General features: G+C 50.7%; 1 protein-coding gene across 2 annotated transcripts; it reads right to left on the reverse strand.

Annotated features, from left to right (window-relative positions):
- Positions 1-1,755: 1,755 nt before the first annotated feature.
- On the reverse strand, positions 1,756-23,496 carry ACSBG2 (acyl-CoA synthetase bubblegum family member 2). 2 transcript variants are annotated; one of them, XM_069878031.1, is made up of 15 exons: positions 23,458-23,496; positions 18,438-18,567; positions 14,542-14,612; positions 13,479-13,720; positions 12,154-12,242; positions 11,455-11,575; positions 10,505-10,585; positions 9,858-10,007; positions 9,502-9,678; positions 8,219-8,400; positions 7,243-7,476; positions 6,385-6,602; positions 5,683-5,822; positions 4,853-5,099; positions 1,756-3,270 (listed from the first exon to the last, which is right to left on the reverse strand). In XM_069878031.1, the coding sequence occupies exons 2-15, from the start codon at positions 18,560-18,562 to the stop codon at positions 3,155-3,157; spliced, it is 2,193 nt and encodes a 730-aa protein (XP_069734132.1). In that variant the 5' UTR covers positions 18,563-18,567; positions 23,458-23,496; the 3' UTR covers positions 1,756-3,154. The 2 variants fall into 2 exon arrangements, with proteins under 2 accessions (XP_069734132.1, XP_069734131.1); XM_069878030.1 differs by lacking the exon at positions 23,458-23,496 and adding an exon at positions 18,902-19,019.
- Between the last annotated feature and the right edge of the window lie 265 nt (positions 23,497-23,761).

A 23,761-nucleotide genomic window follows, 5' to 3' on the forward strand; every position in this document is an offset into this window, starting at 1 on the left:
AATCCAGAAGCGGTTTTTGTCAGATCTTGAACGTATTTGATGGTGAGAGAGGTTTAAACTCCCTTTTGGAGCTTATCCCGGCCCGTTCTCTGCAAGCAGAGACCCGAGTCCCTCTGGCTCTGCAGGTTCCAGCCTGGAATGCCCGGGAGCGCGGGCGGAGCGCTCGGAGAAAGCTTCTCTCTCCCAGGCCAGGAGCCGGGCACTCCGAGCTGGGGTGCTCATGTCGATGCTGTAGACAACGGGGAGTGCACCGTGTGCGGCTTCTAGAGGAGGAAACCCGCTCGGTATCGCTTTCCTGGGGGGTGAAATAGCCATCAAAAACGGACGAGATGAGATTGCACTCCTAAAGAAAAAATGTAAGTACTTCAACTTCTAGATGATTTTTAATTGTATTTCTGCTAGAGCCGAGGTATTAAATACCTCGTCACTTGAGGGGTTTAAAAGTTGTGTTGGGAAAATGAATTCTTCACTCAGCTGTAGGAAATTCAGCTGGCCCAAGACTGAACTTCAAGATTAAAATCATGTTTGTAATACGTTACAGGATTGTTTGTCCTGAATTTTAAACTTTTTTTGTTAAATTTGTGGAACTATGGAGGAATTTTCTAGAAAAAGTGAAATAAAGTAAGATGGAAAAGCAAACCCTCAGGTGTTTTGTGTTTGTTGTGTTGCTTCTTCAGGGTCAGCACTGAGACTTTCCCCAAGGGCCTTTTCTCCTTGTTGCCTACAGGAAAGCTGGGGAGGGGCTGTGGATCAGGGAGGGCAGGGAGGGGATGAGGGGAAAGGGTTTGAAGCTGCAAGAGGGGAGATTGAGACAAGATTTTGGAAAGAAATGTTTTGCTGTGAGGGTGGGGAGGCCCTGGCCCAGGCTGCCCAGAGCAGTGGTGGCTGCCCCATCCCTGGAGGGGTTCAAGGCCAGGTTGGATGGGGCTTGGAGCCTCTGATGCAGTGGGAGGTGTCCCTGCCTGTGGCAGGGGTGGGACTGGATGAGATCTAAGGTCCCTTCCATCCCAAACTCTTCTATGATTCAGTAGTGAGCAGGTATTGTTGGACTCGAGATGAAAGATCTTTTCCACCCTGGGCATTCTGTGACCCACTGCCCCCAAAACCTACCACGACCCAGCCGGGACAGAGAACAAGTCGTGTGGCTGCTCCTCCCCTGCAGGCTGGGAGCAGAGGTTAAGCGCTTCATTCTCTGGGCCAAGGCTGCAGGGTTTGGGCTTTGGGCTCCTCCCTGGTGCTGCTGAGGGAGCAGCTGCAGCCACAGGGAGGGAGCCAGCACTTTTCCCAGCCCTCCCACTGCTGAGGTGAATGAACCTGGAGCTGAATTAGCCTGGAGACGAGGAGGCTGAGGGGAGACCTCATTGCTCTCTACAACTCCCTGAAAGGAGGTTGTGGAGAGGAGGGAGCTGGGCTCTTCTCCCAAGGGACAGGGGACAGGACGAGAGGGAATGGCCTCAAGCTCCACCAGGGGAGGTTCAGGCTGAATATCATAAAAAAAATTGTCACGGAAAGGGTGATTGGTCCCTGGCAGAGGCTGCCCAGGGAGGGGGTTGAGTCACCGTCCCTGGAGGGGTTTAAGGGACGAGTGGACAAGGCACTGAGGGACATGGTTGAGTGGTTGATGGGAATGGTTGGACTCGATCTGGTGGGTCTTTTCCAACCTCATGATTCTATGATCTGCCCTGTGTGCCCAGACCCCAAGCCCAGGTGAGCCTCACTGTGCAGAAATGACCGAAGCGCTGAGAGACAGGACCTGCAGAGCTGTTTATTAGGAATTCCCCCAGCGTTGGAGGCATTTCCAGTTCACAGAGCCAAGAACACACGCTTGCAGGGGCTCAGCAGCGAATACAAGAGCACATTTCTACCCGCGCTGTAGGCACACAGGCACGTGGAACCCACCGAGCCCCAACAGGGTAACAGAGCTTTAGGCTTCACCCCCTCAGAAGCCCCGTTCCAGGCGCTGTCACCACCCAGGGCTGGAGGCGCAGAGCCACGGGGACTGAGGCGAGCGCTGCTGCTGTTATTCAAGAGCCGGGGGGCCTCTTGCCCTGCCCCTCAGCACCCACACCTCCTTGTCTCCTCTGGCCCTGGGTCACACCCAGACCCCAGGGCCCCACTGTCCCACCTGTGCTCCCAGAACGGTTTCTGGTTCCAAATAAGCCAGTTTACACCCCCTCCTTCGTCTGCTGCGGGGATTAATGCTCACTGCAGGCCCGGGGTAGCGAGGAATAAGCATTCAGAAGAGACCTTCAAGAGGTACTGGCTCTGGAGAAGTCCACGCTCTGTGTCCTGCATTCCCTGAATTCCACGTAAAGGGCCTTTCCCCGGGCTGGAGTGGCTGAGCACAGCCCTGCAGGAACCAGGTTCCCAAGCCCAGCTCCTCTTTACAGGTGCAGGTACAAAGCCTCAGCCCTCCCCAGCGCTCAGGGCAGCGTTCCTGGGGTTGTAAGGCTACAGGCAGACCCCACGCACTTGTACGCAGCCTCACGAACGGTCCCTTTGCACTTCACAGGCCGTTACTATTTTAACAAGACAGTTTATGGCTTCGTTCTAACGCAGTAAGATAAACCAGACTCAACATATTGCACAGACAAACCCAGCGAAGGGAGGCTCCACCCACGCGGAGGAGCCGGCGCGTGTGGTCACACGGCATCGTCATCCCCGACAGGAGACGGTTTAGGGTAGAGAGATTGAAAATGATTCCGATGGTATCAGCATGCAGTAAACGTGCATCGGGGAGGGAAGGGCAGCGCGAGGGAGGCATCTGCCTTTCTCCCTCAGCAGGGAAGCTGCAGTCCCTGATTGTTTTACATTCAGAACAGGAAAAGAAAACTTTGGTTAAAACATAACTTATAACGTGGATTTAAGGTAAACGTTGCATTGCTCTTAGAAGAATAAAAAGACAAAAAATACAAAGCAGGGAGACCTGGGAATATCTTGGCATGAGAACACAGGCAAACACCGAACACCAACACGCTCAACCACGCTGCGGTACGAGGGCCAAACTATGTACAGAGAAGTGATGTGGAAGGACTGGTGATGACCAAGCCTCCTTTATTTCACCTCAAGGCAGGGAATCCTTCCTGGAGCCCAGGTGGAAGGCAGGGAAAGCCTCCTCCAGGTTTGCTTCAGTCCAGGGCATGGAGCTGCCACGCTACTGCTGGAGAGGGTTCTCCGGTGTGGTGGGTGTTTCCACCTCCATGTAAAACTGAGCAATTACATCTTTGTATTTCTTTGCCACCTCCGGTCTCTTCAGCTTCATTGTTGGGCCTGGGGAAAGAACACAGCATGGGTTTTGATGGTGCCGGTGTCACAGACACACACATCGATGTTAGAGGGGAGCCTGGAGGAAGATTTGGAACACAGGAACTGATACTGACTTCTAAATTAGCCTTTGTGATTCCTAAAAATTCCCTTCCTTCCCCATGCATAAGAAACAGCCCAACCCTCCTGCAAGAGAGAACGCTGGACCAAGGTAAACGCTGCTCAGCTCGGTCCTGCCAGGCAGACTGGGAATTCACAGAATCGTAGAATAATTCGGGGTTGAAGGGACCTTAAAGATCATCCAGTTCCAACCCCTCTGCCATGGGCAGGGACACCTCCCACTGGATCAGGCTGCCCAAGCCCCATCCAACCTGGCCTTGAACCCCTCCAGGGATAGGGCAGTCACAGCTTCCCTGGGCAACCTGGGCCAGGGCCTCCCCGTCCTCACAGTGAAGAAATTTCTCCTTAAGTCCAGTCTAAATCTGCCCCTCTCCAGTTTATCCCTGTTCCCCCTTGTCCTATCACCACAAGCTTTTATGAATAGTCCCTCCCCAGCTTTCTTGTAGCCCCTTCAGCTACTGGAAGGTCACTGTAAGATCTCCTCGGAGCCTTCTCTTCTCCAGCCTGAACAACCCCAGCTCTCTCAGCCTGTCCTCGTATGGGAGGTGCTCCAGCCCTCAGGTCATCTTTGTAGCTTCCTCTGGACCCGTTCCAACAGTTCCATCTCCTTCTTATGATGAGGATTCCAGAACTGGACACAGGACTCCAGATGGGGTCTCACAAGAGAGGAATAGAAGGGCAGAATCCCCTCCCTCACCCTGCTGGCCGCGCTGCTTTTGATGCAGCCCAGGCTACGGTTGGCTCTCTGGGCTGTGAGCACACGTTGCCAGCTCATGTCGAGCTTCTCATCAACCAGCATCCCCAAGTCCTTCTCTGCAGGGCAGCTCTCGATCACATCATCCCCATCCTGTACTGAAATCAGGGATTGCCCCGACCCAGGTGTAGGACCTTGCACTTGGCCCTCTTGAACCCCATAAGGTTCTCACAGCTCCACTTCTCCAGCCTGTCCAGCTCCCTCTGGATGCCATCCCGTCCTTCCACTGTGGCAACTGCCCCACTCAGCTTGGTGTCATCTGCAGACCTGCTGAGGGTGCCCTCCATCTCGCTGTCAATATCATCGATGAAGATTTTAAACAGCACCAGTCCCAGTACAGAACCTTGAGGGACACCACTAGCCATGGATCTTCATCTGGACTTTGAGCCATTGACCGCTACTCTCTGAATATGACCCTCCAACCAGTTTCTTCTCCACTGTACTGTCTACCCATCAAATCCACCTCTCTCCAATTTAGAGAGAAGGATGTTGTGGGGGACTGTGTCAACGGCTTTACAGAAGTCCAGACAGATCACATCCGTCGGTGTACCCGTGTCCACTGCTGCGGGCACCCCATCCCACCCACCCCTTACATGACAGGGGAAAGCCGTAGTGAGGAAGGGCCGGGGCAGCTCCCTGTACGGGTGCCCTGGCTGTGCTGTCTGTTCCAGGCCCCAGGAAGGAGCAACCCCAAATGTCCCATCCACCACTCACCCAGTTCACCACCAGAGAGAGAGAAGTCCTTCTCCAGGAGGACCCACTTCTGGATTTTCTGCGCGTTGGAGACAGCCCTCTCATTGACTGCCGTGATTCCCTTCTGGATCGCCACGTAGACAGCCTGGTCTTTGTTGCTGATGATCTCAGAGACTTTTGTAGCCCTGCTTCCCAGTTTCTGACAGTATTTGATAACTTCGGGAGTGAGTTCATCTCCTGGCTCACCGGTTTCTGCGTTTACCTTGCACTGCAAGACAGGTTAGAACTGGTGACTTTGTGTCACTCAACACCTGATTCCCTTCAGGCTCAGGAGCCTCAGAGCTGGGAGAAACTGAGGTTGCTGGTTGCCATCAGCCTCGCTAATGAGCAACAACCACTAACGAGCGACAGCCACTGTCCTGAACAGCCACCAGCCTGCAGGGTCTCCAGATAGAAGTCCAGGATGACAGTTTAAAACAGAGTTTCTTAAAAAGAAGTTCTTGGGAGCTCCTTAGTCCCCAGGATGCTCCACAAAAGACTGAAAATGGATAAGGAAAGCAAAAGGATTTCTGTTTTTTCAGTCTCACTTTTAGGTCTTTTACTTCTCTTTCTGCCCTGTTAGGTACAGGGAGACTCCACTGCCCTGAAAAACAGAACCTGATCGTCTGACCAAGTGGCAACGCTCATTTCTCTGTACAGTTAGAAATGCAGTTTGTAACTCAGGTACAAGCCATACCCCACAATGCCTCAAGTCCCTAGAAGACCGTGTATAAATGTATAACAATTGCCTTCCTCACTGGAATTAACCACACTCAGTGGCACAAGCAGATTCCCACTCTCTTTTCCATTACCTTTAGCGTTAAAAGCATAGCAAGGAATTTTGCTCTGTCTCCAACCAACATGGCATTGCTGATGATGGGAAGAGTGTCTTTTACAGCATCCTCAATGGGAACAGGAGGAATATTCTCTCCTCCAGCAGTGATGAGCAGCTCTGGAAAATAGCCAAATCTTGATTAATGCTTCAAGATTTCCCTCCTTCCTTCACGATCTGAAATGACTTTATTATTTCTTTGTGTCTACCAGATCAAATAGTGGGGGTGTGTCCCAACCCCTGGAGAAGGCAATAAACCAGGAGGACTCGAGGCAGGCTGGGAGAGATGGGACTGAGCTGTGCACAGTGTTCCTGCAAGCCATTTTCACAACACAGTTAAGGTGGTGTTTGCTCTTCGAGGCAAACTAGCACAGCGAGCTGAACTGGAGGAGCCTGGACAGGCCCAACACCGTGAAAGAAGCCAACAAAGCATTAACTACCACTGCTGCTGCAATCAAAGGATTGCTTCTTGCTCTGCAAACACACAATGGTTTCAAAGGTCGTGCCTCTCCTGCCATGCTCGCTGCCAGGACACGCAGCAGCCACGTTCACGTTAAATACCTCAGAAGGAGAAGAGTCTGATTTCTGTGCAAGCCACAGCCATATAACCAGGGTTAGCAGGGTCTGAACGCTTCATATCACAGCCCCGTGTGAACCAGGACAAAGTGAGGGGATGCCTTACCTTTAATTCTGCCGGTGATGAAGAGGAATCCATCCTTATCGTGCTTGCCAAGGTCACCTGAATGCAGCCAGCCCTCTTCATCAATGGCCTCTCTGGTTTTCTCTTCCATGTTCAAGTAGCCCATGAAGATGTGCCTTCCCGAGAAGCAGATCTCCCCGACGCCATCTGCATCCGGATTATGGATCAGAGTCCGGCAGCCTTCGAGTTCCTTCCCACAGCTTGAAGAGAACACAAACATGAACCCAGGTCATTTTAAAAATAACCCAATCGATAGCTGAGCAGCAGAGCGAGGTTACTGCAGCGCCCTCCCAGCTGAACGGTTGGAACAAAGCCAGGCAGCTTTTTATTACAACCATGGAACTCATACCAGGCCTTTGAGGAACTACAGGAGAAGTCGTTCTGGCAGAGCCATCAGGGCTCACACACTTGGTGTTTTCCACCCATTGTTGTTAAGCACCTGAGCTCTGAGTGAGAAGATTTATGTCCCTGGCAGCAAACTTTAACTGCTAGTGGTATTTACTCTGCAGCCTGAACCTAAGGGGACTGAACAAGGCATTCAAAGCAACAGCATTTATTACTTTGGCATTAAAGTGACCTGTAGGCTAGAGTTACTAATTCTTCCTTCTTCCCGTGAATCCTTTGCTTCCTCCTCAGCTTCTACAGAATCCAGGCCAAGTTAGATTTAAGTAAAATAGCATTCGCCCTTCATCTGCAAGATGTGACCGAAGGAACTGGCTCCCTGGTGACTTTTTATTGGCAGCAAAACTCCAGGAATGAGCTGCACCAGGCAAGGCGGATGTGCCAGCTGCAAGGGAAACTCAAAGCAACTTTTCTTCCCATCCACTCAAGGGTATTTACCTGGTAAGCTTGAACAAGTGAGGCAGAGACATTGTGTGAGGCCCAGAGCTCTCGCTCATCCCATACAGCTCAAGCACAGGAATGTTCAGACTTAGAAAGAATTCCAGTGTCTCCTTGGAGATGGGAGCAGCCCCTGTGTAGCACCTTGTGCAGCGGTCCAGCCCCAGGGCCTTCCGCACTCTGTTGTACACTAAGTGCCTGGCTAAGCGGAAATTCACTGGGTCTTCAGAATAGCTGTAGAAGGGAAACAGTTATGAGATCTCAACCACCCAGGAGAACTTCTCCCAATTCCTCCTTTCACCTTCCTCCTATTTCAGTTTATTCAGTACAAAAATCATAGAATCATTGAATGGTTTGGGTTGGAAGGGACTTCAAAAGCCCACCCAGTTCCACCCCCTGCCACGGGCAGGGACACCTCCCACAGGATCTGGAGCTCCAAGCCCCATCCACCCTGGCCCTGAACACCTCCAGGGACGGGGCAGCCACCACTGCTCTGGGCAACCTGGGCCAGGGCCTCCCCACCATCATTGTGAACAATTTCTTCCTAATGTCTAATCTAAATCTTCCCCTTTCCAATTTAAAGCCACCCCTCCTCGTCCAGCACCCCAGGCCTTTGTAAAAAGTCCCTCCCCAGTTTCCTGGAGCCCCTTTCAGCACTGGAAGCTGCTCTAAGGTCTCCCCCACAGCCTCCTCTGCTCCAGTCTGACTAACCGCAGTTCTCAGCCTGTCCTCACAGCAGAGGTGCTCAGATCATCTTCATGGCCTCTCTGAACCCACTCCAACAGTTCCATATCTCTCTTATTTTGGAAATGAAATAGAAGAAATCGCTGCCCTCCCCAGCCTTTGCTGCTGATCCAAGCTCCACACTTGAGTTTTATTGTCTATGATTCTGTCTGTTAGCCAGGATAGAATTCCTGACCTGAGAGTAGAATCCTCTTGATGTTCCTAACAACCCTCAGCTGTAGTTCATAATTACCCATTCATCCGCTTCAGGTTTGTCTGCAGCCCAACTTCCTTGGCCCATGAGGCCACTTTTCTTCCAAATGCTGACGATTTTGCACCTATGGATTTCATTTTTTCTTCAATCTTTTCCCAGACACGAGGAACTCCCAGGAAAGCAGTCGGCCTCACTTCCCGAATGGTGTCTATCAAGGAGCCCTGCGTAAAGAAGAGTTTAATGCACCTTTAAATAGAGCTTCACTATAATCTTTAGGTCAGCACTTGCCACCAGCTGAGACTCAGGGCTCTGAGTTCATTATATCAACTCCAGTCATAGAATCATGGAATGGTTTGGGTCAGAAGGGACCTTAAAGCTCATCCAGTTCCAACCCCCTGCCATGGGTAGGGACACCTCCCACTGGATCAGGTTGTTCAAAGCCAGAGAAAGGGCATCCACTTCTCTGGCAACCTGGGCCAGGGCCTCCCCACCCTCACAGCAAAACTTTTCCTCCTAAGATCTCATCTCAATCTCCCCTCTTGCAGCTGAAAACCATCCTCCCTCATCCTATCCCTGCACTCCCTGATCAAAAGTCCTTCCTCAGCTTTCCTGGAGCCCCTCTCAGTACTAGATGCTGCTCTAAGGTCTCCCTGGAGCTGAACAACCCCAACTCCTTCAGCCTGTCCTTGTACAGTAGGTGCTCCAGCTCTTGGATCATCTGTGTGGCCTCCTCTGCACTCACTCCACCAACAGCTCCATGTCCTTCCTGTACTGAGGACTCCAGAACTGAGCACAAAACTCCAGGTGGGGTCTCACCAGAGCGGAGCAGAGGGGCAGAATCCCCTCCCCTCGCCCTGCTGTGCCACCAAGAGAAAGGAACCCCAAGATCATTCAAAAGCCAGAGTGATTTTGAGAAGACAGCAAGGGTCAATGCTTTCAGTGCCAACGCTGACACAGTGCCAAGAGAAGATCAGCTCTCTTATCAGGACACAGATTTAATGGTGGTAGCATTTTGCAATGTGGACAAAGCAAATAGAAAGCCGTTGCTCAACCAAGCTGTTGGGGTGGAGAAATGGTGTCAGGTGAGACACCAAGAAGCTCCAAGTTGTGAAGTGCTTGGTCAGCTTATCCCTGGCTTGCAATACAGAGGCAAAAGGCAAAGGTCAGAGTGGTTACATTCACGAAACAGAGATCCTCAAACAGCAGCAGCGGTCACTGTGCAAATAAACAGTGAGATAAGTCAGCGGTGTTGAGTTTTGAAGCATCAGCCCCAGATACAAGCAGGTAGATGAGAGTAGGCGTTTATTATCTTATGGTTTTACCTTTAATGCATCTGGTTGAGCAAAGAAAACTTGTACACCATACGTCATTGCCGTCCAGATATCACACATCTGCGCAGCGATATGGCTGAGGGGCAGATAGCTCACCACCACCTCCTTCTGCTCTTTGCCATCTGCCAGCATTAGGAAGCGCCCTGCGGCCAACGCCGTCCATGTCAGCTGTAACAAGAACCCCCAGCAGGACTGAGAGACAGCTCTTCCCAGCAGGCACAACCCAGAACACAGCTCACAGAACACGCTTGTGACGTCCCGCGATCTCAACACCTGGTATGTTTTCCCTCCGCACCCACCCTAGGTCACAGCTCTTGGGATGGGCAGCAAAACAAGAAGAAGCTTACGTTGTCGTGACTGAGCATCACTCCCTTCGGCTGCCCCGTTGTCCCTGAGGTATAGATGAGCGTACAGCACTGGTTAGGCTTCTGCGACTCAATGATTTCACGGAGCTGAGGGTCTGGAACATCTTTGCCAAGGGCCATGAACTCACTCCACTGGACAGAGAAGAGAAGAGCTCTATCACTTTGTAAGCTTATCACTCACGCGCAAAATTAAACATTATGCTACACAGGAGCAGATGGAAACAGTTTCCTATGTCCAAACCCCTGGAAAGATCTGGAAGAGGTTGTAAATATGCACTGTCAGCCCCACAATGTTTTCTGGTTACCAAGAGAGGCATGGTGAGAAGCAGAGAGACAAACCCAACCCTGAGGAAGCTCACAGGCTTTGTAGCAACCTTGGGAGTGCCAACGTGGAGCAACAGCGGGACCTGAGGCTGCCTTGGAGAGTTCAGTATGCTAACACCTGCCCTCCAACATTGATTATCAAGGTGTGAGCAAGCAGACAACTACTGCTTCAGCAAGGTGAGCAATCCTTCACCCAAACCAATAGAAGCTCCCGCAACGACAGTCCCAGGGAAGGTGGTGGTCATTTGAAACCATGAGCTACGCACAGCTGGGGCTTACAAGCTGTGAAAATGCTCAGTACTTACCGAGTACAGATCTGGTCTCTTCTCTTTTACCTCTTCCCCGTACTGGACAATGGCTTTCAGATGAGGTAGTCTATGCTGAATCTATGTTAAGAAGGGAGATTCAGGAGAAGGAGCAAATCCTGCTTGTCCCTTCTAAGCCTAAGTACCCCACCACTTCACATGCTACTGCTCCTTGCCCTTTGCAGTGACACTACGAAAATCTCATCTGTGTTACTGAGAGAGAACGGGGAAGCCTCACTGGAGGCAGCAACCACTTGGACTGAGATCATAGAATCACGGGATGGTTTGGGTTGGAAGGGACCTTGAAGACCATTCAGTTCCACACCCCTCACCATGGGTAGGGACACCTCCCACTGGATCAGGTTGCTCAAGGCTCCATCCAACCTGGTCTTGAACACCTCCAGGGATGGGGCAGCCACTGGGCAACCTGTTCCAGTGTCTCATCACCCTCATTGTGAAGAATTTCCTCCTAATGTCTAATCTAAATCTTCCCCCTTCCAATTTAAAGCCATTCCCCCTTGTCCCGTCACTCCATACCCTTGTAAAAAGTCCCTCTCCAGCTTTCCTGGAGCCCCTTTCAGCACTGGAAGCTGCTCTAAGGTCTCCCTGGAACTTTTTCTTTTCCAGGCTGAACAACCTCAGCTCCCTCAGCCTGTCCTCATAGCAAAGGTTGCCAGACAACATAGGGGAGGCTCAATTGTTCTTTTTGGCTTCATATATTTAAGCTCAAGGCTTTGCTGAGCTGTGGAACCACCACTTCACCTCTCTTGAGGTGAAGCAGTAGAGCATTCTCCACTGGCTTGAGCAGGGAGCCCATTAAGGAGGTTCCATCAGTTCATCTCCACTTTCAGACCCAGCATTTCCCTCCGGTGTTCCCCTTCCTGGCAGGAGCCCTCCCACACCTCTCTATCGGACGCTGTCACCTCCAGCCCTTCCAAAAGCGTATTTACCTCTAAGATCTTCTGAAGCTGTTTATCGTTTTCCACCACTACAATGTTGGCATTACAGTTCTCTGCTACATAGTGACAGGCCTCAGGAGAGTTTGTAGCATAGATACCAACGGCAAATCCCCTGCAAAAGAAAAGGGGGAAAAACAAACTGTGAAGGAAACCAGGGAACTAGAGGAGAAGCAAAGCTGCTGGCAAAAGTCAGAGCATTTCAAATATCAACAGAGGAAAAACTTTAGGAATAATATCCCATAAAACAAAAACAAAGAGCAGAGGACTTAATTCCAAGAGCAAAGGCTCTGGTCAGGGGCATGGGAAATGTCAGAATGGTGTAAAGGACCGCAGTGTCTCCGGTGGAAGCAACTATCAAACTCCAGGCTGTGATCCTCTGGCATTTCCCATCACGGTTTTCTTTAAAGCATAAGCAGGCTTTTGCATGAACCTGCTGCTTGTCTTCATTTGAGAGAAGCACCTGGCTAAAAAATGACTTCTTTGTCTCATTAATCCATAATGAAGTAAAGAGAAAGCTTAGGTTCTGCCTATCCTTATTACACTCACACAGAAGCAGTCAGTTTTGTTCCAGGTTTTTGATGAGATTCTTTATTTTGGTTTTTAAATTAAAACTGCTTCTCACATAAGTATTGACATTTCTGTCTGAATGCTAAAGCAAAATGCATGTCAAGAGCCAAGATTCATCCTTACCCTGCAAGGATGGCTCCAATGTCAGCAATGAACCACTCTGCAGAATTGAATCCCAAGATGCAAACTCCATGGAAACGCTCCAGTCCTAGCTGTAAACAAGAGATGAGATTACAGCAACCTTGGTTTCCCTTTGAAGGATGCTTAAGAGTTAATTTACAGATCTCTGCTGTGAGCACAAAATCAAGGGAAGCATTCAGGCTATTATATAGTAATTCACACTGGAAAACTTCCCAAGACCTGAAACTTGATGGGTTCTGTATTGGATCAGACACTGTCCCGATTTATCAGTAGGCAGGGAAAAAGGGATTTGCTCAGGTCTGCACTCGGTGTGAGCAGCTCACTGATGCTAATGGCGTTCTAAACCTGCAATCCAGGTAGTGCTTAGTCCCCTTTGGGCTGGGAATAAGAACCTAACTTAGACAAAAGGACCAAGGCCAGGTTGAAGGAGGCTTTGAGAATCCAGTGGGAGGTGTCCCTGCCCACGGCAGGGGGTGGAACTAGATGAGCTTTAAGGTCCCTTCCAACCCAAACCAGTCCACGATTCTGAATCTATGAACACCTGCTGTGACATTTAGTCATTTGGTACAGGTTATAGACAGTAGGTATCAAGGGTGACAAAGCAATGAGCTCCAGGGGCAGTCAGAGATGCTTTGCCATGGAATTCCAGCTGCTGAAGTCCCAATTTTTAAATCTCCTTCTGCTGTTCTCTGGTTTTGTCCCAGAGAGGAAGTCTGTAGGCTGGAAGACCCCACCATAGGAGTGAAAACAGAGTGGCCTTAACTTCAAGAAGATTTCATAATAGTGCCCTGATCCAGTGGGAGGTGTGCCTGCCCATGGCAGGGGTTGGAACTGGATGGGCTTTGAGGTGCCTTCCAACCCAAAGCAGTCCATGATTCTATGATAATGATATTAGTACGTAGAGAGAATGTGAGTTTCTCTCTCCAAGTGTCTTCATTCCCAACAATACAGGGAAAAGGCTTGGCCACTTTGACATTTAAGACTGATTCATACACATCCCCTCAAGGTTTTGCACAGAAAGATTACAAGTCACAGGCCTTCTGAGGGGTGTTGTCCTGGTTTGCCATACACTTCAAACACCTCATGTTAAAGGCTTCCCCACACACTTGGTTTTAGTTGAATGTGGAAGCAAGTTGTAAGTAATTCAAACAAAACCACTGTGGGAATTACCAGGTTGTTCAAGGCCTGTCCAGGTATTTCCCTGTCAGTCCAGGACTCTCCACACTCAGAGAACTTGCAAAGTTTGTCCAAAGCCATGATTAAACCAATTGAACCCAAAGGAGGAGCAGAATCCAACCAAACTTCACCTTCAAGAAGCTTTTTGCTGCTTTCCAGCACTCATCATAGTACATCTTGTACGTTAGTTTCACCCACTGGCCACCCTTCTTGGAAGCAAGGGCATAACGATCACTGTATTTACAAGCAGCTTCCTGGAACAGCTCATGAACGGTCTTTGGCACCTCGCTGCCTACGCCCTTTTCCTCCATCCTCAGCTGGACTTCCCCATCTCGCCGTACTGTCCACAGACTGGAGTCAGGAGGTGAAGAAGCTGGGGTAAAAGAAAAACATTCAGCACCTTATATTTAGAAATCACTCACTGCTATAATAGAAATATAAATACAAGTATCAAATGTATGAGAGTAGATGCTGTTATACCTCCTCTTGCCCCTCTTTTCTGACTTTTTGCCATATGACACTCAATATTTTAGATGACAACTGGTAGATGAAGTCTCTAAAGCACTTTCAAAACTGTGTTAATCATGCCTCATTCACATCCCCCTGCAGCTTCCTACAACAACCACGGATGCTGTGTTTTACCTTCTTTTTTTCCTAAGGAGAAGTGGCAGCAGCAAGTTATTATGCAGAAAAACATTTTAGGAGGGTTGGTAGCAACAGGACAAGGGGTAATGGTTTTAAGTTAAAACAAGAGAAGCTTAGACTAGGTATTAGGAAGAAATCTTTCATGCTGAGGGTGGTGAAACACTGGCACAGGTTGCCCAGAGGGACGGTAGATTCCCCAGTCCCTGGAGTTATGTTTATTCAAGGTCAGGTTGGATGGGGCGCTGAGGAAGTGGTGAGTGGAATATGTCCCTGTTCACTGCAGGGGGCGTTGGACTGGATGACCTGTAAAGGTCCCTTCCAACCCAAACTGTTCTATGATTCTATCACCTAGTAGATAAGCACTAGGCAGTGATGTTACCTGTTTTACTCCTTGAAGCACATCCGTGCTTTAAAGTCAAAGTTCAAGAGGCTTTTGCACAGACTGCCCCGCAATTTGAGTTTCTTCTCTCATTGTTATGGTTTGATAACTTCCTCTCTCATGTCAATAATAACCTATGCACCTCACAGTAACTAAAGCCTTTCACTTACCTTTGAAGCTATGCGTGTCTGGCTTTTCGTTGGTGCCCTCATCTGTCTTGATGCCAGGGACCTCATCAGCTCTGCAAGGCAAAAGCAGTTATCCCTAGATAGGCTTTACTTGTTCCACCAGTTCTATCAGTCCTTGGATGCCAAGTGGTTCCTATGCTCAGTTTTGGGCACCTCACAACAAGAAGGATATTCAGGAGCTGGAGCACATCTAGAGAAGCAAATGGAGCTGGGGAAGGGGCTGGAGAACAAGGGTTTTGAGAGGGAGCTGGGGTTGTTTAGCCTGGAGAAGGCCAAGGGGAGACCTCATCTCTGTCTACAACTGCCTGAAAGGAGGTTGTAGCAAGCTGGGTGTTGGGCTCATCTCCCAAATAAGAACTAACAGAACAAGAAGAAATGGCCTCAAACTGTGCCAGGGCAGGTTTAGACTGGAGATTAGGAAAAAAGTCTTCACAGAAAGGGTTCTTAGGCACCGGCAAAGACTCCCAGGGAGGTGGTGGAGTCCCACTCCCTGGTGGGGTTTAAAAGACGGGTAGATGAGGTGCTCAGGGATCTGGTTTAGTAGTGGACAGGGACGGCTGGACTCGATCTCAAAAGGTCTTTTCCAACCAAACAATTCTATGATTCCTGATGTTCTGCAAGTGACTTTATTAATTTTACCAGCCTGCATGGCTTCCACAATAAAACAGACCCCTTTCAGAGCATGCAAACTTTGCCTGTACTGCTTTAAAACATTGGCAGGTTGTCCTAATATAGCTATAATTTCAGATAAGCGGCAGAAGAATCCACGAACACAGCATCCAGCAAAACAGGGATCATTTCATACCACAGGAGCGAGAAGCAGGGCAGGAAGAGCACGTGGACCTGGAGCTTTACCCCTGCCCACGGTACGCGGGTCTACAGAACGGGGTTGCCCTGGGCCTCTCTCCTAAGCAGCACAGCAATGCCCCCAGTTCCACATCCTGCAGCGAATCCCACAGGGATGTCTAGCAGGAGGCCAGGCAGCTGAAGAGCAGGAAATGGATTTAACAGGAAGTCTTGTTAGGCATTCCTAATAAAATTAAAGCTTTGGGTTCCCGTCAGATGTTTGTGAAGCACAGGAAAGAGGCACATTCCCTGCCTGTTTCAGCCAGGCTCCTCACCAGGAGGAGCAATGCCAGCTGAAAGCTACACCTTTTCCTTACAACCTTGCAAGATCTGGTGAGATATCACCTGCCTGCGTTTGCAGAATAGCATTCTTCTTTCCCTCCTTTCCAAAGGGAGACTTCACAGCCATAAGTGATGAGGACAAGGAATAATGAAGTTTCACCTCCGACTTCAGACAAGTTGGACACCAGATGCTGTGTGATGCAGTGTTTAAGTCTCTCTGCCTGGCTTCCTAGGCCATCCCACCCTCCAACCTGCAGGCAGATGACCTCAAGTTGCACCAGGGCAAGTGTACGAATAGTAGGAAAAATTTTTTTACTGACAGAGTGGTGAAGCCCTGGCAGAGGCCGCCCAGGGCAGTGGTGGAATCTCCATCCTCAGAGGGGTTCAAAAAGCACCTAGATGTGGTGCCTTAGGACATGGTTTAGTAAGGATGGTGGTGCTATGCTGATGGTTGGACTCGATGATCTTGGAGGTCTCTTCCAACTTTAATAATTCTATGATTCTATGACCTTGGTCCATGCTGTGGGCAATAACCGCTTGGACCATCAGTGTAGCACCAAGGCCCGTGTTTCATCGAGCCAAGGCTCTATTCCAAAGAGCCACAAATGCCATCTTGCCTTGCCATGCCCTTCCAGGGCTGTGCTCTCCTGGCCATCACGATGGTGGTGGTTTCCTCACGCCAGCACTTGGTGTTTCCACTTCCCAATGGCAATGTTTGGTGCACAGCTCCTCCCTAGCTCAGGCTCCCAGGTCTTTCGAAACGGCTGCAGGCCCATGACACCACAACCACCCCAGCCCTCCACAGGGGCAGCTCTAGGGCCAGAAGCAACTCTGCCTGTCATAATCAGCCCCTCCTGTGCCCAGTCAGGAGCCCCTTGGTCCCTTGAAACTTCTCAGCCTGATCCAGGCAGGGATCCCCCTGAGCCCATTTTCCTCCCTTTCTACCAAACCAAAGGGAAGACAAGTGAGCACAAAGCACTGCAGGAACATCAGTGTGAGGAGTAAATCGCTCCCCTCTGGTTTACGTTGCCTCTGCCTACAGGGAAGCTGGGGAGGGGCTCTGGATCAGAGAGGGCAGGGATAAGATAAGGGAAATGGCTTTGAGCTGCAAGAGGGGAGACTGATATGAGATCTTAGGGAGAAATGTTTTGCTGTGAGGGCGGGGAGGCCCTGGCCCAGGTTGTCCAGAGCAGTGGTGGCTGCCCCATCCCTGGAGGCGTTCAAGGCCAGGTTAGATGGGGCTTGGAGGCTTCTGATCCAGTGGGAGGTGTCCCTGCTCATGGCAGGGGGGTTGGAACCAGATGGGCTTTGAGGTCCTTTCCAACCCAAAGCATTCTGTGATCCCATGATTCTCTGAATTTCTAGGAGATGCTCAACTATGGTATTATTGCTTTGGGCATCTGATAAGATTTAAGACAGAGAATATTTGCCTGTGCACACTCCAAAAGCAAAACTGCCTCTTCTATCTAATCTGTAAGTGAGGAACCACAGAGAAGTAAATCAATTTTTCCCTTATTTCCCCCAAAGGGATTACAAGATGTTCCCTACCACTTGTTTCCTCCTCATTACTGAGAGCATTTTTCAGCACAAATTAAACCTCAGTTGCAATAGTTCTGCATCATTTCTCCACTGGCTTTTATGATCAAAGCATGCAAATGACCCTGTAGAGGAGCAAAAGAGCCCCAGCTATTTCCGTTACAGCAAATTGAGTCATCTCTGTCTCCCCCTTGCCACATGCGATTTGGTAGAGAACTTTTTGTTGGCTATATCCCATACCCTGTGTGAGATACAGACTCTCACCTGCTTGTTAGTAAGAGGCTGTTGAGATTTACAGAGACTTAGAATCACTAAGGTTGGAAAATACCTCTAAGCTCATCCAGCCTGGTCATCAGACCAACCCCACCGTGCCTATTAAACCCCTTGGTGCCACATTTACATGGTTTTTGAACCCCTCCAGGGAAGGAGACTCCACCACTGCCATGGGCAGCCTCTGCTAGGGCGTCACCACTCTGTCAGTAAAGGAATTTTTCCTGATCTCCAATCTAAACTTCCCCCATCCCAACTAGAAGCCATGAGAAGTTGGATAATAATCAGCACAGGACCTGCTCACAAACCATCCCCACAGCAGCACACGGCGCTGTGTGCAGCACAGCACCACCTCACAAACAACACAGGACTCGGGAGGTCCTCCAAGTAACCAACACCCTCTCAGTTACACAGGACAACAATTACAGAAAGTTCCTTTACTTTAGGTGATCTTTCTGACTACACAGAATAATCTACCATTCATAGAATCATGGGCTGGAAGGGACCTTAAAGCCCATCCAGTTCCAACCCCTCCCACTGGATCAGGTTGCTCAAAGCCCAATCTAACACCTCCAGGGATGGGACAGCCATGACTTAAAATTTATATTGAACTTAATATTAAAACCTACCTAAAACCTAAATCATATAAATATAACCAACTCGCTATAAATACAGGACATTCCTGTGCCTCAGTCTTCTATTAGATGCACATTACTCCAAGCTCCATACTCTGTGGTAGTTCTGTACAACAAATTGAATTCTGTTCCTTTTCCTCTGAGAGGATGAGATTGGGGATTCAGCTTTGGGATTGCGGAAGTTGTAACAAATGTTTGAATTTTTTTTCAAAAACATCTTAATTAATCCAAGTAATTATGATGGAATACAAACTCTAGCCTGCATGTACAGGTCAAAGCAAAGAAAATGTCATCTTAAATTACACCAACCTCATTGCAGAGCTGAGCAGCACATCATCCAGTGCCACCTCACCGTTCCCCTGCAGACCTGAATTAAAATAAGCGGTGGGGTCTGGTTCCGCAAGTGCCACGCGTGTGTCTGACTCACACAGCATTGTCCCTGCAAAAACAGGTTGTAAAAATTAGCATACAATGCAACACTGCAGTAAATCAGCTCCCGGTGATGGAGCTGCCTGATCGCGGCGAAGCCGGTGTGACCTCAGAGTGCTGTGTTTGCACGAAACAGGGTAAATTCTAACAGCGGGCACAGCGCGCTCCGCACTGCGCTGGGTTCGTTCAAGCCCCCTGATCAGCACTAGGCAATAAATCCACTCCCACAGCCCCAAACGGCAGCTTTCGGAGAGCACCGCGAGCCCAACAATTCAAATTCCACACACCCTTTGCCTCAAACACTCCCCCCTCAGCTCTCAGCCCCCTCCCCAACCCAGCCTTACACCGCATCGCCTCTGCCTTTGTGCAGCCTCTCTTCCCGCAGCCGCTCCAGACGACGTGGACTCTGCTTTATTTTTAAACTAGCGCTCAGGAGGCAGATCTGGAGCATCTTATGTCATGTGCTGCCTGCCTCGCAATTGGAAGCAGCTCATCACCCCACACCGTCGCCTCTTACGGAAGCCCTGGCCCCGCGCCTGCTCGCCAGCCTCAGGAACCCCGGGGGGTTTGGGATCCCCCTCAGGGGACCCAGCCCCGGACACCCCAGAGACTGAACCCGTTCTCAGTAAAATCAGCCCTCGTGCTTTTGTGCCGCGTTGAGCATTAGGGGATTTCAGCACCTAAACGGAAGGGTTTCCAGTGCTGAAAACAGCATTGGTTTTATTTAAGGTTTACATTTGTTAAAGGCTTTTGATGCTTGACTTGACAGGCTGAGTATTAATTGTTCCAAGGGATTTCTAACAGATTGGTGATGTATCTCATTGCCCTTGATCTTTTTAAGCAGTGGATTTCAGCACACTGTACCGGCATTAGAGGGACGCAATTTAAAGCGGGGCAAGGAGCAGGTTTGTCTGAATAAGGAGAGGCAGGAGCGAAAGAAAAGAGCCCTTTTATCTAACAAACCTGACCCAGCCCAGCTGCAGCCTCTGACGGGTGGGAAAACCATGGGCAGCCACAATCTAGAGTGAGCAGCGCTGCCTCCAGCCCAGGGAAGCTCAGCCCCCCCTTTCCATTTCCTCATCCACGCAAGGAGACGTCGCTGCTCATGCCACACACTGCTCCAGGCTGCAACTCAGCGCACAAATAGTTTCCTTTATGAGCAGGCAAGAAAAGGATGGCTCCAAAAAACCAGTCTCTGAAGGTCCCAGAGAATTGGCAGATGTCACCCGATGCCCCATTCTGGGCTAAAAGAGTGGGTTATTCCGTTTATTTAATAAGAGCTGTGAGAAAAGGGGCATTACTGGGGACTCACAGGTGATGAAGGGACTGGAGCACCTCTGTTATGAGGAGAGGCTGAGGGACCCGGGTCTGTTCAGCCTGGAGAGGACTGAGAGGGGACCTTATCAATGCTGATCAATACCCAAAGGGCAGGGGCCAGGAGGATAGGGCCAGACTCTGCTCAGTGGTGCCCAGTGACAGGACGAAGGTCACCAGGCACAAACTGGAGCCCAGGAAATTCCACCTGAACATGAGGAAAAACTTCTTTCCTGTGAGGGTGACAGAGCACAGGAACAGGCTGCCCAAGAAGGGTGTGGAGTCTCCTTCTCTGGAGATATTCCAACCCACCAGTACATGCTCCTTTGCAACTGCTCAAGGTGACTCTGCTTTAGCCAGAGGGTTGGACGGGATGAGCTTCAGAGGGCCCTTCCAGCCCCCTCCATTCTAGGATTCTCCGATTATCTTTACAAAGCAGCCACCCAGACCTGTGAGACCTGGGTTCAGTTCCCTCCCCAGCCTGCAGGAACTCAAGCCCACAACTCACAGAGGTGACCACACTGTCTGGTGTCTGCTGCAGCCGTCACCACCATGTCTCTTGCTTAACGAGAGACCCAGGCAAGGAGGAAGAGGAGGAGAACATAAGCGAGGAGAAGCGTACCAAGATGCCATCATTGCACTTAAACCCCTTTCACAATCCTGTACTTACCTTCTTTCCCAGCGCCCCACAACAACGAGTTTAAGTCCTCTGCACCCCTTAAGCAAGCTTTTCTCTCTAACTACAGCACCATCTGCTCTTTATTGCAGCAGGAAAGGTTCAAGGGAAAGAGTGGAGGTGTCCTCAGGCCAGCTGTCCCACTGCCCAGCCCAGCGAGCTCTTGGGCGACAGAAGCTGGTTGGAAAAACATTGGGAAGAGAAAGGCCAAGTCCCATCTCTGTCACTGTCACATCCAGTAGGAAGGGTTTTTGAAGGAGAATCCAGATGTCAATGCCACGTGGCCCTCAGCACCTGGAGAGCAGCAGCCCACCACCACCTCTGGGATGCCTGTGTGCACTCACGCAGGAGCTTGCAAGCTGAAATCTGTGGTGCAATCTGGTCATGCCAGTTCCCTTGTGGACGCAAGCCACCGGAAGTCAGTCATGGATTTTTAAGTCAGATACAGGACTGTGCTGAGCTATTTACTCTCTCCATCCCTGCTAAGCACTACACCTGGCCCCTTCCTTCTCTGATGATTTGTTACAAACCCAGGTACGCTACACACGTCACTGGAAACACACGTGCTCATGGGGTAAATGGGAACACAATTGAGCCTCTCCCACCACACACAGTTTCCAGAGGAGCTAACAAACTGTGATGCACTACGCTTCTTCAGGAACATGAGAGCATGCACCCAAACAAGAATCTGCCAAGAGAAACCTCCCTTTTAATTAAACCTGTATGACAACTTCAGTCATTTAAATACTAAGCCTCTCCTGCTTTGAGGGAATGCTGTGTCCCAGAAGAACTGGAAGCAGGTGAATGATTCCATTGAAACCGCTGCAGAGCTTCACTAACAGAGAAGTGCAATGACGCGTGAACTCGTGACAGACAACGGGACAGGAGGAGAGGTTTCATTTTTCTGAACACGCCTTCACTTAAAACACACCCAGAGCTCCAAACCTATCAATTCAAATTCTGGTCTCCGTCCCTCAGCCACTTGATACTTTCCAGCACAGCCCACTTTGCTTCCTCCTCCTGATCTCTTTTCATTCTAACACCATGACATCTTATCTGATTCAACTACCCCTGTGCCGATCAGCTCTAGGAGATGACGGTGTTACCTCACCACATTTCCACTAAAAGATAAAACTGGCATTTTTGTTCCTTAGTTTTCTTTGATAATTTATTAAGCGAGGAAGCTGAGCAAAGCCCTCTTCCTCTTTCAGCCAAAATCCATTTTTAAAAGAGCAATGCTGAAAGCTTCCTAAGCACTGAAGGTTTTCTCCTCAGCAGCACCAGTGACCATGCACCGGAAGTTATAAACACTCTCCCAATGCAGGAGAAGAGGGAACAGGAGGAAAACTGACCTCAACCGCTATGAGGACGCTACCATGCCAAGATCTTGAGTGAAAGGCACAACTGCAGCGGACGCTGGGCTCAGCGCTGAGCTCGGGCTGAACAGTGCTGCCCACGCACTGTCACTGTCAGCCAGACCCACAGGCACCAGCGGCGTTGATACCGCTTGGATCCACAGCAGCACAGGCCACCACACAGCTTGTTAGTCTCAATTTCATGCAGATTTCTGGGGAATTCACCTAAAACATCCCAGTGTGCTGAAGGAGTGCTGTGACTCATGGGGAGGCTGCTCTGTTACCGCACCATCTGCACGTTCGCCAGTGCAGGGGGAAACCCCCGTGCAGGCAGCTGGGATGCACAGGGATGCATTTCCACCACCCGTGCTCCTGCTAGCGCCCATCACCCACAGCTCAGTCCCTGCCTGATGTCCAGTGTCACCAAGAACTGGTGGCACAGTCAGCATCAGAGCATCTCCCAGCGCTCTAGTCACCTCACACCGTGTCACTGGTGACAGCTGCCCACAGGAATGGACAGGACTTCTTACACCCCCCACCGCCCTCAGCCCTGAATTGGCCATGGAGTTATTTAACCAAAACCTCACCATATTCCAGCTCTGTTGGCCAGGCCGCTCATTTGTGAATAGGATGTTGGGAGAAACCAGCTCAGCAATGTCAGGAATCACAGAATGTCCTGAGCTAGAAGGGACTCAAAAGGATCAAGTCCAACTCCAGTCCCTGCACAGGACACCCCAACATTCACACGGGGAGGCTGAGGGTGTTGGCCAAATTCTTCTGGAATATTATACAATCATAGAATAGTTTGGGCTGGAAGGGATCTTAAAGATCACCTATTGTCAGGCGTGGCACTGAAACTGCTTTCCTGGGGAGCTGTTCCAGCCCTCCACCAGCCTGAGGGGAGAACCTTCTCCTCATGTCACAGAATCACTAGGTTGGAAAAGACCTCTTAGAGTTCAACTGCTAAACCATGTCACAAAACCATGTACCTGAGCATCTCGTCCATCCATCTTTTAAATACCTCCAGGGATGGGGACTCAACCACCTCCCTGGGCAGCCTCTGCCAGGGACCAATCACCCTTTCTGTGAAAAATCTTTTCCTGATGTCCAGCCTGACCCTCCCCTGGTGGAGCTTGAGGCCATTCCCCTTTGTCCTGTCCCCTGTCACTTGGGAGAAGAGCCCAGCACCTACAACCTCCTCTCAGGGAGTTGGAGAGAGCAATGAGGTCTCCCCTCAGCCTCCTCTTCTCCAGGCTAAACACCCCCAGCTCTCTCAGCTGCTCCTCTTGTTCTCCAGCCCCCTCACCAGCTTCTTCACTGGACTCGCTCCAGAGCCTCCAGTCTAACCCTCCCCGGCACCTTCCTGCCCTCTCTGGCTCCAGGCACCCCCAAAGTTCGCAGGGAAGCACCGTGGGAACAGCTGGACCGAGCCCCCTATCCCTATCCCCATCCCTATCCCCATCCCCGTCATGGCGTACGTGGATTCCCGCCTTTCCAGCGCAAAGAGGGGGGGGGGGGTGGTGTCACGTGACGGCCGCCCCGCGCGCCCCGTTACCTTGAGGAGCCGCAGCCACCGCCTCGCGCGCCGCCACGCGGGGCCGTTTAAGAGCGACGGCCGCGAGGGCCGGGGCCTCCGCCCGGGGGACGGGGCGGGGCCTGCGCGACCCTCCCAGCCAATCGCGAGCGGCCGGCGGCCCCGCGCGGCGGCGCCATTGGGCGAGGGGCGGGCGAGAGGCGCCGAGGCCCCGCCCCCTGCCCGGCGCGGGTCACGAGCGGCCATTGACCCGGCGCGAGGCCGCCCGGCAGGACCGCGGCGGCGGCTCTGGGCGCCCCGGCTGCTCCGCTGAGCCCTGAGCCCC

This window comes from Phaenicophaeus curvirostris, chromosome 28 (genome assembly GCF_032191515.1).
Source record: "Phaenicophaeus curvirostris isolate KB17595 chromosome 28, BPBGC_Pcur_1.0, whole genome shotgun sequence".
NCBI classification, from domain to species: domain Eukaryota; kingdom Metazoa; phylum Chordata; class Aves; order Cuculiformes; family Cuculidae; genus Phaenicophaeus; species Phaenicophaeus curvirostris.